The 12,875-nt window shown below is 37.9% G+C and overlaps 1 protein-coding gene across 2 annotated transcripts in view; it reads right to left on the bottom strand.

Moving 5' to 3' along the window:
* The window catches only part of PAXBP1 (PAX3 and PAX7 binding protein 1), a 28,744-nt gene that overhangs the window by 5,653 nt on the left and 10,216 nt on the right, over positions 1–12,875 (bottom strand). For both annotated transcript variants that reach the window (XM_083611272.1, XM_083611273.1), the window contains exons 6-15: positions 11,883–12,103; positions 10,519–10,708; positions 6,256–6,379; positions 4,860–4,959; positions 4,314–4,429; positions 3,009–3,208; positions 2,238–2,382; positions 2,010–2,131; positions 346–422; positions 173–239 (exon numbers count right to left, since the gene is read on the bottom strand). In XM_083611272.1, coding sequence (XP_083467398.1) covers positions 173–239; positions 346–422; positions 2,010–2,131; positions 2,238–2,382; positions 3,009–3,208; positions 4,314–4,429; positions 4,860–4,959; positions 6,256–6,379; positions 10,519–10,708; positions 11,883–12,103 — 1,362 coding nt within the window. The remainder of the gene's footprint in view (positions 1–172; positions 240–345; positions 423–2,009; positions 2,132–2,237; positions 2,383–3,008; positions 3,209–4,313; positions 4,430–4,859; positions 4,960–6,255; positions 6,380–10,518; positions 10,709–11,882; positions 12,104–12,875) is intronic.

The following is a 12,875-nucleotide window of genomic DNA, read 5'->3' as shown; positions in this document are numbered from 1 at the left end:
GGTTGGTGACCCTGAGCTAAGGTCACAAATGCAGCAATGCTGGGTTTGGAGTCAGCATGCCCACTTTCTTCCACAAGCAAATTCACTTCACACTCAGAGTCAGTTACCAGTTATCAAAAGTAAACTTCAGTAGCGCTCCTAAGTCTGAAACTTCATCTGTTTGCTAGCTCACCTTCACTGAAGACCAAAACTGCCGCTGGAAAAACAAATAAGGACCAGAGTTCTTGTTTTCTAAGACACTGAAAAATAAAAGTTTTATTTAAACTTCAGTAGTATAGATGATGTGAACTGTTGATGTGATCTATTGTCATAATACTAAAAGATTCTGCAAACCAATAATCTTACCTTTTGGGATAAAGTGGCATGAATACATCATCATCTAATGTTCTCCTCATTCTAAGCAAGAGGCCTTTTAGTAATGTCTGAAAGAGTTAAAATTTAACATAAGATTGTGAAATATTTTTTAAATTTATTTTTAGCACAAATCTAACCAAATATCCCAGTAGATACTAGTGCTAGAGAAGTCTGTCATGATACCAGATTATTTTTACCAACTTTATATTTTCCATTAATTTGAATTATGCAAGTTAGCAGAAATGGGAGACACTAAATTATGAAAAAAATGGGAGGCACTGAATTTGTGTATGCAAAACAGGGTCTTCAGGTGGTCCCTAAAGATCTTTTCTACAAGGACAGGATTTGTTTTCAGCATGTCCTAGAAACAAGTTCCATAAAAGTCCCTAAAAACAGTGGTCTGGATGCAATTGACTGAGAGAGGATTTTGTTCATCTAATTGTGCTTCTCTGCCTCTTGCTGCAGCCTCCTGGAGACAACAGATTTTCAGTTAAAAGAGGGGATAAATAAGTTTTTAGTTTTCTTTAAAAGCAGACTGATCTATTCACATCTGGAATATGACTGGCAATTTCTAAGCTACGTTTGATTAGGTGTTTCTGAAGAAGGAGCAGCAGATATTTTGGAAATGATCACAATTCAGAGAGTTTAACTTAGTGGGCAGCATTAAGCCATGGGCATAGTAGTGATATAAATATAACCTCTCCTGCTGTTATATGAAAACATTCCATCAGGCACCTTTGTAAACTCTCATGAGTTCTGCAACTCTCATTTGCAGTCTGCTATTTTCATCATTCCAAAAAACCAATGAACAGAGTAGTGATACAATGACTACTGCAATAAACACATGATAATATTACCAAGTGAACTATCTGTAAACAAACAATAAACGTCCATGAAAATGGCAAAAGTAGTTTATTTCCAAAATAGGTTTTATCTTAAACAATTGCAAATGCAGTAAATAAAGAGTTCACTTTTAAAATGCCAGTGGTTCAGTGCTTGGACGTTGTTCTGGTAATCCAGCATTTCAACACTAAAGAGCGTAGTCATCGAGCTTTGTAGTAAATGATACAGTAGCACCTCGGGTAACATAAACCTCAGGTTGTCAAAGTGGCAAACACGGAAGTGTTTCACAGAGCACACATGCGTAGAAGCTGTCTACTGCGCTGCGCGCATGTACAGAAGCAGTCTACCATTTCTGCACATGCACAGATGTGGTCTGCCACCACGTGCGCATGCACAGAAGCGGTCCCTCCGGTTGCGGAAACCTCGGGATCTGACCGGAGCTCCAGAACGGATCCTGTCCGCAACCAGAGGTACCACTATATACAAGAGAAGACAGTATGTAAACGAATTAAAGCAGGAGTATATCTGTCCCCATCTGCATGTTTCCATCAGGAGGAACATAAAAAGAGGACGATGGACAGAAACTACTTTTGCCATTTTTATGGACATTTATTGTTTGTTTACAGATTTTCATCATTCCAGCAACACATATTACTGTGACACACCAATCCCTAAATAGTTACCAGTTACATAACACAAGGGAACTACAATTGCTTCTATTTTAAAATTAATTTAGGATTAAGTGTAAAACATGAGTAAATGTCTTAACAGTAGCAACCAGTCCTACTAAAAGATAAAAGAATATTTTTTACCTGTGTGTTTTTGTTTTCTGCATGTACCACTGATGGATAACCATTTACTAGTTTCTGGGTAATGGCTACCATCCTAGATGTCTGTGTTGTAGAAAAAGGGTCCCATACATTTTCAGCAAGTACTAACAACAAAAAAAGAATTATTACTTCTCAAAACTAAGTGTTAAGATGCTGCTGCTAAAAATTAGAAACTTGTGCTTTTAAAATGACTGTATGTTTATAAAGTACCTGTTAATTTAGGCAGAACCACTCTTTCCACAATAGTAGGCAATAGTGAAACATCAGCATCATCTTTCTCTTGGTCATATTCTTCACATCCATAAAATAGCAAAGATTCAAACCACAGCATACTCTCAAAGTCTTGGCACTTATCCTATTAAAATAAAATATTGCCACTATAAATATGGTTTTTAAAACAAAATACTAATCAAGTGTGAACACTCTATCAATATGTTAGTACAAGCATTTAGGCTAGGTGCCTCCTTTTCAGAATGTCCTTGTAGTGCCAGGAGCACATCATATTTTCTGAAGCTGCGCTGGCACTGATGTCAGCATGTTTTTTTCAGTCACCTATTTGCAAACTACTGCGTCAAGGCTGATCAAGTTGTAGAAGCCACTGTTCTGCACTGCAATACCATCAATATACTGTCGCAGCAGACTGACAAAGCAGCTAGTTTCTGTAGTTCAGGCCTACCATTTGGACATTTATGACCCAAGGTGGCTTCCAACACATATAAAAACATAATAAAACATTAAACTTTTAAAAATGCTGATACAGGGCTGCCTTCAGATGTTTTCTAAAAGTTGTATAGTTATTTATCTTCTTGACAGGAGGCTGTTCCACAGGGATGGCGCCACTGCCGAGAAGGCCCACTGCCCGGCTCCCTGTAACTCCTCGCAGTAAGGCCCTCAGATCCCGGGCTTCTAATCACTTCTATGTAACCATTTTGCCTTGTTTAACAAACAGAACACAGTGAACATGTTTCAACTTTCTCTCACCTCCAAAGGGTTCCAGGTAAGTAACTGAAGTCTTATTAAAGGATTTAATAGCTTAGGTAAACAAAGGCCAATATAAGCATCATTGTAAGAAGACGAATACTTGAAACGCCATGCTTCAAACTGCGACTTAATGGCGTCAATGGATGAAAAGTTTTCTACCACATCTTCAAAAACTTTGCTGGACTCCTTCAAAATGCGATCTAGGATAACAGTATTTTAAACAGCATAAATTAATCTCCTGCTTTATATCTGCAATGCAGTTCCAGGCAAACTTTCAAGCAAATATACTATAAAGAAATTGTTAATATCTATACTGCTTTGGTCAGCTACAGAGCTGAATGTGCATAAAGAGGCTGGTAAAAGCCAACTTTCCTACCCTTTCTTCCTCATAGCAGTCTCCTATGTCCTCTGCAAATACTCTCACTGAGGGGCTTGGGACCCTCCTAAATGGTGGTGCATTATGGTGGTGGCTGAGTGGAAATGGGGAGATGACCTTTTCCTAATTTCTTGGGATCCCTCCCTTTCCCCCTTTTTCAACAGGATCTAGACCCTCAGCAGAGGGTGCTGGAGCGGGGGACTACCAGGGAAGGAAGGGACAAAGTCAGCTTCTGCCTCCCTGTGACACAATAGCCCTTTCTATTGTTTGTATTCTGCCTTTTTATAGCAATGGCATAACAAAGTTATTTTTTCTTAAGAAGTTGGTTTTACAACTACAGTGTTTACCTTAATGTATGAAAGTACATGATTTAATTCGAGAGTGTGCCTGTGGTGATAATCACTTGAAAGCACAGCATCATGGAAGTAGTTCCTTGTGGCAAAAAACCCCCTGTGAATAGTTCCACTTCAAAGGAAATACATGTAATTATGAAACTTACACCCTGTCTTTTCTCTGTAACAAATCCTGAAGGAGGCTTACAAGATCCCATATAATGAAATTCCTGATCCTGACTATTCAGAGAAAAGAAGCAGCCAAAAGAGAATAAAGAGGAACATGGTATGAGCCAAGAAGCCTGACTTTTGCAGAGTGTGTGTGTGTTTTACAGCAGGAGGTTCTCCTTGCTAGTAAGATAAGGGTTAGACTAGGGCTGGAATTCCTTCTCCAGCTGCCTGAAATGATTGGCTGATGATGGCAGGGAGCAGCATTGGCCTCTGTCATTCTACAGATGAGGTAATAATTCCACATTTAAAGCTGCTTTTAGAGCATGGTTTAAAGTGTCATACAATCTAATCAAATGAAAGTTTCTCTACAGAATACTGGGATCTAGATATTACTAAGACTTCTGACATTAAGATGAATAATCTGACCTCGTTCCATATTGAAGTTTGTAGTATCTGTTGAAGTTTCTTCATCGTCACTAGAAAGGCCTTCAAGGTGATCAGCCATCTTCCCAGATTGCTCTCTGGCAAGTCTACGACGAGCCCTATTAAAATGAATAGAACACAATGTTGCATTGAAGTTAGAAAGCCAAGCTTTTCCCAAACAAAGGGTACTTGTTATTTTAAGGAGGGATGCATTTTTCCTGCTCTCCCTTATTTCAAGAGGAAATGAAGCAGAGTTGAAGCCATCTGACATGTTACAGGACATGTGTTATTTGATGACTAGTATCTCAGCCCTGAACATTTTGCTACTTTCCCCTTCGCCTTAGTTTGGGATTTGTCATATATCTAGCAGCCAGCCCCCACCTCCACTGTGCCGCACTATGTAAGACTCAAGCAATGTTCTACCTACAAGGCGAGTGGCCCATCATTTATCTGCAAGCACTTGAATATGCAGGCTGTATACTACATAGAGACAGCAATCATACAGAACATGCATTCCAATAAATACAGATGTAAAATATACTGTTGTACCTTCTTGCTTCTCTTTCTGCAGTCCGCCTTTTAACATGTTCTTGGTACAGTGTTCTGTCTCGTCCAAAAGAATCAAGGTTTGGTGCCATCAGGGCTTTACCTGTGAGAGTACAAACACTGAAATTAGAACACCCATCCTCCAGTTACAGGAAGAATAATAAAGACAGTGTTTTTAGCGGGGATTTTTCTCAACGGGTCTCTATAAATCTGCAATACATGTATATGTTTGACAATTATAACCCCCACACACCGCACAGATAAAGTGGCGGCGGCTGAATTATCTTCTGAAGCAATTACCAATTGGGTAAAATATTTGAGTGCCTTCATCATTATGTGCAAAAAAAAAGTCACAATCAACTTATCACTCAGAACTCTTCAGTAACAGTAAACACTTAAAAAAATTACAACATAAAAAACTGTTTGTATTGTTTAAAAAAACGTTAGTGTTCAACATTTATATGGAGTCAGACCATTGTTCTATCTAACTCAATAGTGTATGTAGTGACTGGCAGCAGCTATCCAGGGATTCAAGCAGGGGACATTTTTAGTTCTACCTAGAGAAGCCAAAGACTGAACCTAGGACTTCGGCATGCAAATCAGATGATCTGCCACTGAGCTACAGCCCTTCCCCTCTCCATACAAAAAATAAAGAAAAGTAGTCCTTTAGTACATCTAAAACAGGTCAAACAGTATCAGGAACTGACAGATTTTCAGTTGGTATTAAGACAATTAGTACTGTTGTAGGCTACAATCTGATATCTGATTGCTGTCATATACTGAACATTTGAAAACAAAAACTAGAGAATTTTTGGATGAATTTTCCTATTATCTACCAGCTTGGTATCAAAGAGGGAATAAGATTTCACCATAAGTACTCACTTTTGCATAATTTATTTTACAAATTTGTCCTAGCAAAATTGTCTAATACATATAAGACAGGAATGTTAGCACAAGTATTATTTGGTCTTATGTGTGAAGTAACGAAGGCATGCACGGCAAACTGTACCTAGATTGTGTTGGGTGGGTGGGGGGCTTTTTGTAAGCTGCAGAAATAAATATTATTCAAAAGCTAAACTTCGATCAGAATCGCCTACATGTTTTTTTTAGGTTTAGAGAACATTCTAAAAAATACTTTCAGGAAGTGAGGAAAAGACAACATACAGTTACACACACATCTAACGTGGAAAAAGGGATTGAAGCAAGATGCTACGGCTTTCAATCACTAAGACAGAGAACAGGAAAGGCACTGTATAGAGTGTGAGCTAAGATTCTTTAATCTGATTTTTTTTCTACCAGATTTAAACCAGACATGCTTTCTGGTTTCACTTTAAATTAAAACTGCACTATGTAAACAAGGTTGTTTAATGAATAATAAAAACCTTCAAGATGGACTGACTTGAATGGCTTGAAAACTCCGAAGATTCATCTTTAATATCATCTTGTCGTCTTTGGACAAGGCGGGAAGCTCGCTGTTTGTACAGCTGATGCATTGCTGATTCAAGTTCGTTAATCAGGAGCACCTGTAAAAATATAATACTCCGTAATAAAAAAGTCTTCAAGTTTTAACTGTATGGGATGCGACCCTATTCCAAGAAATACAGCTACACATTTAGCTGCATCGCTTTCTTTTTACTGTTTTAACAACTGACTGCTATTTAACTCAAGAAAAGTGCATAGAAAAGAATGACAACAAGCTACCTCAGGGAAAGCATAAGAACAAGCCTGCAAAGAAGTCCACAAAAGTTACTAGTCTGTAAGAACATTTACAAGGTTACCCTACAATAGATATTCAATAGAAAATTATTTCACTTGGGAGTAGGCCAAAAGAAAAAAGGGAAACTCAAAGCTTCTTTACTTGATCACTTGAGGGCAATTTGGACTTGCCATAGACTATTAGACATGTGTTTAATTATAAGCCAAAGAACAAATATATAGTGTTGAATCAAGAGTTAAGCACAAGAATTACCAAGATAACTTCCCACTCCCTCCTCCCCATGTCAGCCCTTAAGCACCCCAAAATGCTCCACACAGTGTTGGGCAACTCTGCTGAATGGGGTGGGCTATAGTGCAGAAACTAGGGAAACCCCCCCAAAACCTGACAGAAGCAACTTCTTTTGTATTTTAAAAGTATTTTCTACTGTTTTACTAATTATTTTGATTTTAAATTGTTGTAGGCAGTCCACAGTAATATACAGTCACTAAATAAGATTGGATTAATAATTATATAAAAAAGATTCACCTGATTTTAAGGCATTCCCCACCTTCCCCTTCAGCATAACTCCTAGTCACCTGAATTTGCAGTAATACTGCACAGGCTAAAACGTGCATTCGGTCACTACACATAGCTCCCCATTTGAAGTAAGCAATCACTGTGGAGTTGGATTTCAAGCTGCTATGGCCCACCTGCTTGTTCATCTGAATTTATCCTTAATTAATTATTTCCTCTACTAGTAGTCCAAGTAATTCCAAATTTGTTTTAACTGTTACTTAATAAAAACTGTTCTAGCAGGGACTTTGCAATGACCTCCGTATTTCATGAGATCACTTGATGAAATAATTAATGCACAATAAAAAGTTTCTTTACAAATTGAGAAAGAAAAGACAGAACATTTCAAGGAAAAAGTGAATTTGCATACAGGAAATATCTCTCTTGGAGGTGATATAATGAAAAAAATATTAAATATTGGACAGAAAGCACAACTTCTTCTTTTTAGTCAACATTTTCTTAAAAAATAAAGGGCAATTTTTAAAAATCAGTCTTGTAACCCAATGACTGAATGTATTTTCAATAAAGTTTATTAAGGAACTGGAAAGATTTACTTACATTCACAAAAGTCCAAAAGCAGTTACAAACATGAGCGTTCATGCTAGACACAAGGTTGTTGTTTTTTAACCTATTTTAGTTATTCTACTCTTGACATTTTTCCACCAGCAACTGAGGCTGAGTGCCTGCAAGCACTACCACATCTACACAATGCATCCTGCCATCAACATCACAATTTCTCCATGAGTAAAGCAGAATCCTCCTCAAAAATTCAAGTCTATTCAAGCTTTGATATTCTTTACCAAAATATTCAATTCAACTTTGCCAACTCAGGGGAAGAAGGAAAGAGGCAGAAGCGAACATGAGAAAAGGGCATAGCCAAAGAAGACAGTTGTATTTCCTGCTGTTGTTTCACAAGCAGGAGCATCCTATGTGAACAAGCAGGGCAAAGCTATCTTGCTCTGCCTCACATGCTCATCACAATCCATTATACACAACTACACTAGTGTAAAGTGAATAGGACTCTTCTTGCATTAGTTAATAATTCATTACTAAAATGAAGCAAAGCCCACAAACATTCAGAGTGTACTGCTAGCTACAACAAGTTTCTAGTGCAATTTTCAGCTACGTTTAACCAGTTTCCTACCCACCCTACTAAGATCTGAAAACTAGGTAACTGCGACACAATTTTCTGCTTCACTAGTCTTTCCTTGTCTGCCTTCCTATTTAGTGGAAAGAATCTAAGTTTTAGACAAAAGTTTTTTCATCCATACAGAAGAGTCGTTCCAAACCCATAATCATACAGTCTATGCTCATAATTTTACTAGCAGAAATCTGGATTCAGATCACCATAGTGGAGAAATGGAGCAACCTGATCAAGACCTACTGGTGCTTTCTTTGAAATCTACATTTTGCTCATTTGCAACAGAATCCCAAGCAAGTTTACTCAGACATAAGTGCCATTGTATTCAATGAGATTTACTACCTAGTGCCCACGTTTACCATTGCAGGCTTAATTTATATTTTAATTGTTATAGTTCTGCACTTGAATAGAACTACTAGTTTTCTATACCAATATTAATGTTAACGTTTCTTCAAAAATACAGGATTGAATCCTACTTTCTATTCACAGGATAGGCTATTCCGACCTTCCATTTCCTTCTACATTCCATGAAAGTCTCCTTATAAGACTGGGGGAACCTCTGGGACAGTATGGCTTATGATGCTGAGAGTTGAAGTAGGGAGGATAGAAATCCTGAAAAACCAGGGTCTGGAGCCTTTGATTTGCACAACTATACCTTTAGATCCAAACCAAAGCAGCTAACTACATTAAAAAAAAAACTTTCCAGGGAGATACAGGGAAATGCAAGGGCAAGGGAAAGACTGGCTGATTGTTGTATACTGCATATCAAATATCCGATTTGCCTCCCTCTTGGTGTCCAAACCTAGTGCTTCATGATTTAACTGAAGGTTTATTGGCTCAATTAGTGGGACCAATCTGTTACAGGAATACAGAATGAAAATGGAAATAAAACTTCTAATAAGCATTAAAATAAGTTATCTGAAGTTTACACTTCCACCACCAACTCCAAAACCATTGCAGCTTACATTTCTACCAAAATCTAAAAACAAAACAAAACATTCTGAGACTTCGATACTTGTTTATTTAAATGGATTGTTTTCTCCTGCTCTGGGGGCTAGGACCCTATTCAAGTTACAAGACAGCAGATTATGACTGAACATCAATATCTTAATAAAAGTAAGAGCTGTTTGACTATGGAACCAACTCCCTTTCAAGGTGGTGGACTCTCCCTCGTTGGAGGTTTTTAAGCAGAGGTTGGATAGCCATCTGTTTTCCTGATTATAATGAACTTGCTTATGTTGTAACTGCACAATATTTTCCAAGCCTTGGATTTTCTTCTGGTACTTTACCTTCAGATTACTGAATTTCCAAATTATTTGTACCAGGAGGTTTATTATTTACAGATTAACACAGATATTGAACTTATTTTTTTTTATATGGTGCCACCAATGTGCATGGCACGTTACAGTGCACAAGTGGTCTCGTCCCTTACTAGATAGCTTACAATATGACATAACCAATAGCACATTATCTCCACAGGAAAGTTTAAAAGAATTCTAATTCATTTATGTTTAGTTTTTTAAAAATGAAACAGTAGAAACAGGAAATTCATCCTAAACTTGGTGCAAACTGATGCCAAGTTAATCAGTCCTATGGAATTCCAGGAGGCTTACTCCAGGTTGAATGTGCACGGGATTGAAGCTCAACCCCAACAATTTTTTTAAATGTATTTTTTAAATACATCCTTCCAGTTCTAGGAAAGGCAAGTTGCAGTACAGATTAGTAAAGAACTGCCTGAAATCCAATTTAAAAGTACAACACTTTGTAACAAAAGTGTACCTGGCACTTGACACTTATGAGGAAGATAAACTGCTTTTTTCAAACCTTGCTTTAAAAACAGTATTCTTCCTATGAAACTGGCCTGGGTTTCCAATATGCCATGGGGTAACCTGGGCTTTAAGTGTCCTTCCTTAACCTGCAAAGAAACTGGTCTGTAGAATCCTTATGTGGGTCTCAAGTGTTGTTGGGCTTTTATGCTGGGAAGCGGGAAATGCAAATTAAACAACCAGAATCTGAGTCATCATTGAGAACTGCAATGCTTTTCAGAAATAAAATGCTTCTAAGAATGAGAAAGGTGGCATCACAACCTGAATGCCAACACTGTTGTATTCCAACAATGACTTACATTGTTTTCACCACATTTAAAACCAAACCTTCAAACATGTGCCGAGTGTTTCATTGGCACGTACAAGAGAACTGAGCACATACTAAACTTCGTTACTGAAAAAGATGAATATATTTTGCATTCTTACCTTTTCATTGAAACACTCAAGCAAGTCTTGGACATACCCTCGCATTTCTTGCAGAAATTTATACCGTTCACCAACACCCCCAGAAGACCCTTCCAATCTTTCGATTGCCTTGGTAGACTCTTCACGTCTTTGCAGATGCTTCTCATGTTGCTGCTGATTTGCTTTGTGAAATTCTCTCATTGAGTCCAACCTAAATGTCAATGGGTGCACGTTTACATCCCAAAGCATACTGTAACCTACAGTATACATGCACTATTTTTCTTATAGTAAAGAAAACTACAAGAAACAACATTTAAAGCTGTATTGACATCTTTAAAGAGATGAGGAATCTGTGGCCTTCTAGGTGTTATTGGTCATCTCTACTGACCACTGACCATACACAGGCTGGTGGTCCAAGGAGGTCAGTTTCTCCATCCTCACACTACCCCACCCCAGAAATCTGTGCTTTTCCAACCCTCCCCAACATTCATAAACCCAAAGCTTTCCACCTAGTAGGGGAGTGCATCACATCTTTCTCTACTCCAAAAGCACCCTGCACACTCACTGCATATGCTACTTTTATTTCTTCTTCCAGCTGATGCATAGTATACCCAGGGATCCTTGGTGTACCCTCTACCAACCACACACAAAAGTGGCTGTTTCTTTAGTCAATTTTACCTCATTTCTGAATTGTGTTTGAATCCTATGTACATATTATGTACATAAAGCACCCCGATTTATATGGCTCTTTATGCTATATACAGGGTATTTATTATCTAACCACATTTCCCTTTGCATACTCAGTATCCTAAATTCCAGTTGCTCTCAACAGAAATGGGAAGCACACAACAATTTCTCTGACCTTAACATTAAGAACTTGCTAACTCAAATACTTAACCTTAGATTAAAGGTGTCATTATTTATCTATTAATCTGACTCACCTTCAAGCTATTACGATACATGCTTATAGCAAGAAGCACATGCAACTGCTCAGTTAATCCATGTTATTTCCAATTTTCAGTAAATGTTACAGCATTTAAAACTACTAAAAATGTAATGTTAAACCTTTGTCTAAAATGTTTACCTATTCAGAAAAGAATGATTTATACGTCTCATAAAAATATAATGTGGTAAGCTAAGTATTACTGTTCTTTCAATTCCTTGGCTACAAAATTAGTTTTCAGTGTCCATTCTTTTCATGTACCAATCTTCAACATGTTCAAATGGTCATTTCCAGAGAAGTAATCCAAGCAGCCTTTTGAACAGTTTGTTTTCTTCCTTTTTTAATGAGGATGTATGGGCTTCCATTGATGAAATTCTGCATCTGCCCCCCAGACTGAACCAAGAGGACAGGTCTTAAATTTTAAGAAGTTGGTGTGCCCTACCTGTCTTTAAGCTGTTTCTTTACCAAATCAATAGTAACAGGAGTCATCTCATTACTGGGAGTTTTGAAAGGTATTGTATTATCTGTTTTGTGAGATTTTGTCTCCGATGATCCATAAGCAGCATATGTGTAAGGAATGCCATAAGATGAACCATAAGGCATTGTATGGTAAGTATTCTGGTAGTACAGGTTATTCACTTCAGCAGGTTGACTTGCTTGAACCTATAGGAACAAAATATGTGTAAACCTTATTACAAAAACAAGGTCACAAAGCTAATTCAGTCCAACAGGCAATTTTTAGAAATTATATCTTAAATTCTACCTGCCCATGTATATGTTTCATTTGCACACAAGTGCTTATCAAGGAAAAAAGCACCTCAAAACGTTCATCACTCAATGATAAAACAGGGAAGATTTGCTTGGATAATTCGTCCTATGCTTACATTTCTGGTATGCAAATTGTTTTACTGAAGGGGCACTTTTATGATAGGAGGAGAATGGAGGTCCCCTCTTCTATTCTTTAAAGTGCACTGCCAACCAGTCCTATTGCCACAACTGTCAGATCCTCTATTTACCTCTCGCCTCTCAGTTGTGGTCCTGACCTGTTTAAGGCTTTATAGGTCAAGACTAGCACTCTGAATTGGACCTGGAAACTAATTTGCATCCAGATTAGGATTGGTATTATACGGACAAACCATTTTGCCCAGGTGAGCAACCTGGCCGCAAAATTCTGCACCATCTGAAGTCTCCAAACCTTCTTCTGAGGCAGTGCCGTGTATAACACACTCCAGCAATAGATCTAACCCATGTTTTATCAAACCCTGGTCATGTATCAGTAGGCCTGATCAAGAAGTGAAGAATAATAGGTCAGGACAAGGTCAGCCCCAGAACTTAGCTGTCAAATCTCTATGTCACAGGTATCTACACCTCTTTTCTCCCCTCTAGCACTGGCAATTGAGTTCAAGATGACAAATCAGGAGCTTTATTTAGCCAA

This window comes from Podarcis filfolensis (genome assembly GCF_964270895.1).
Source record: "Podarcis filfolensis genome assembly, chromosome: 4".
Classification (NCBI taxonomy): domain Eukaryota; kingdom Metazoa; phylum Chordata; class Lepidosauria; order Squamata; family Lacertidae; genus Podarcis; species Podarcis filfolensis.
The sequence above is the reverse complement of the archived record's forward strand: the minus strand, read 5'-3'. Positions and strand labels throughout refer to the sequence as shown.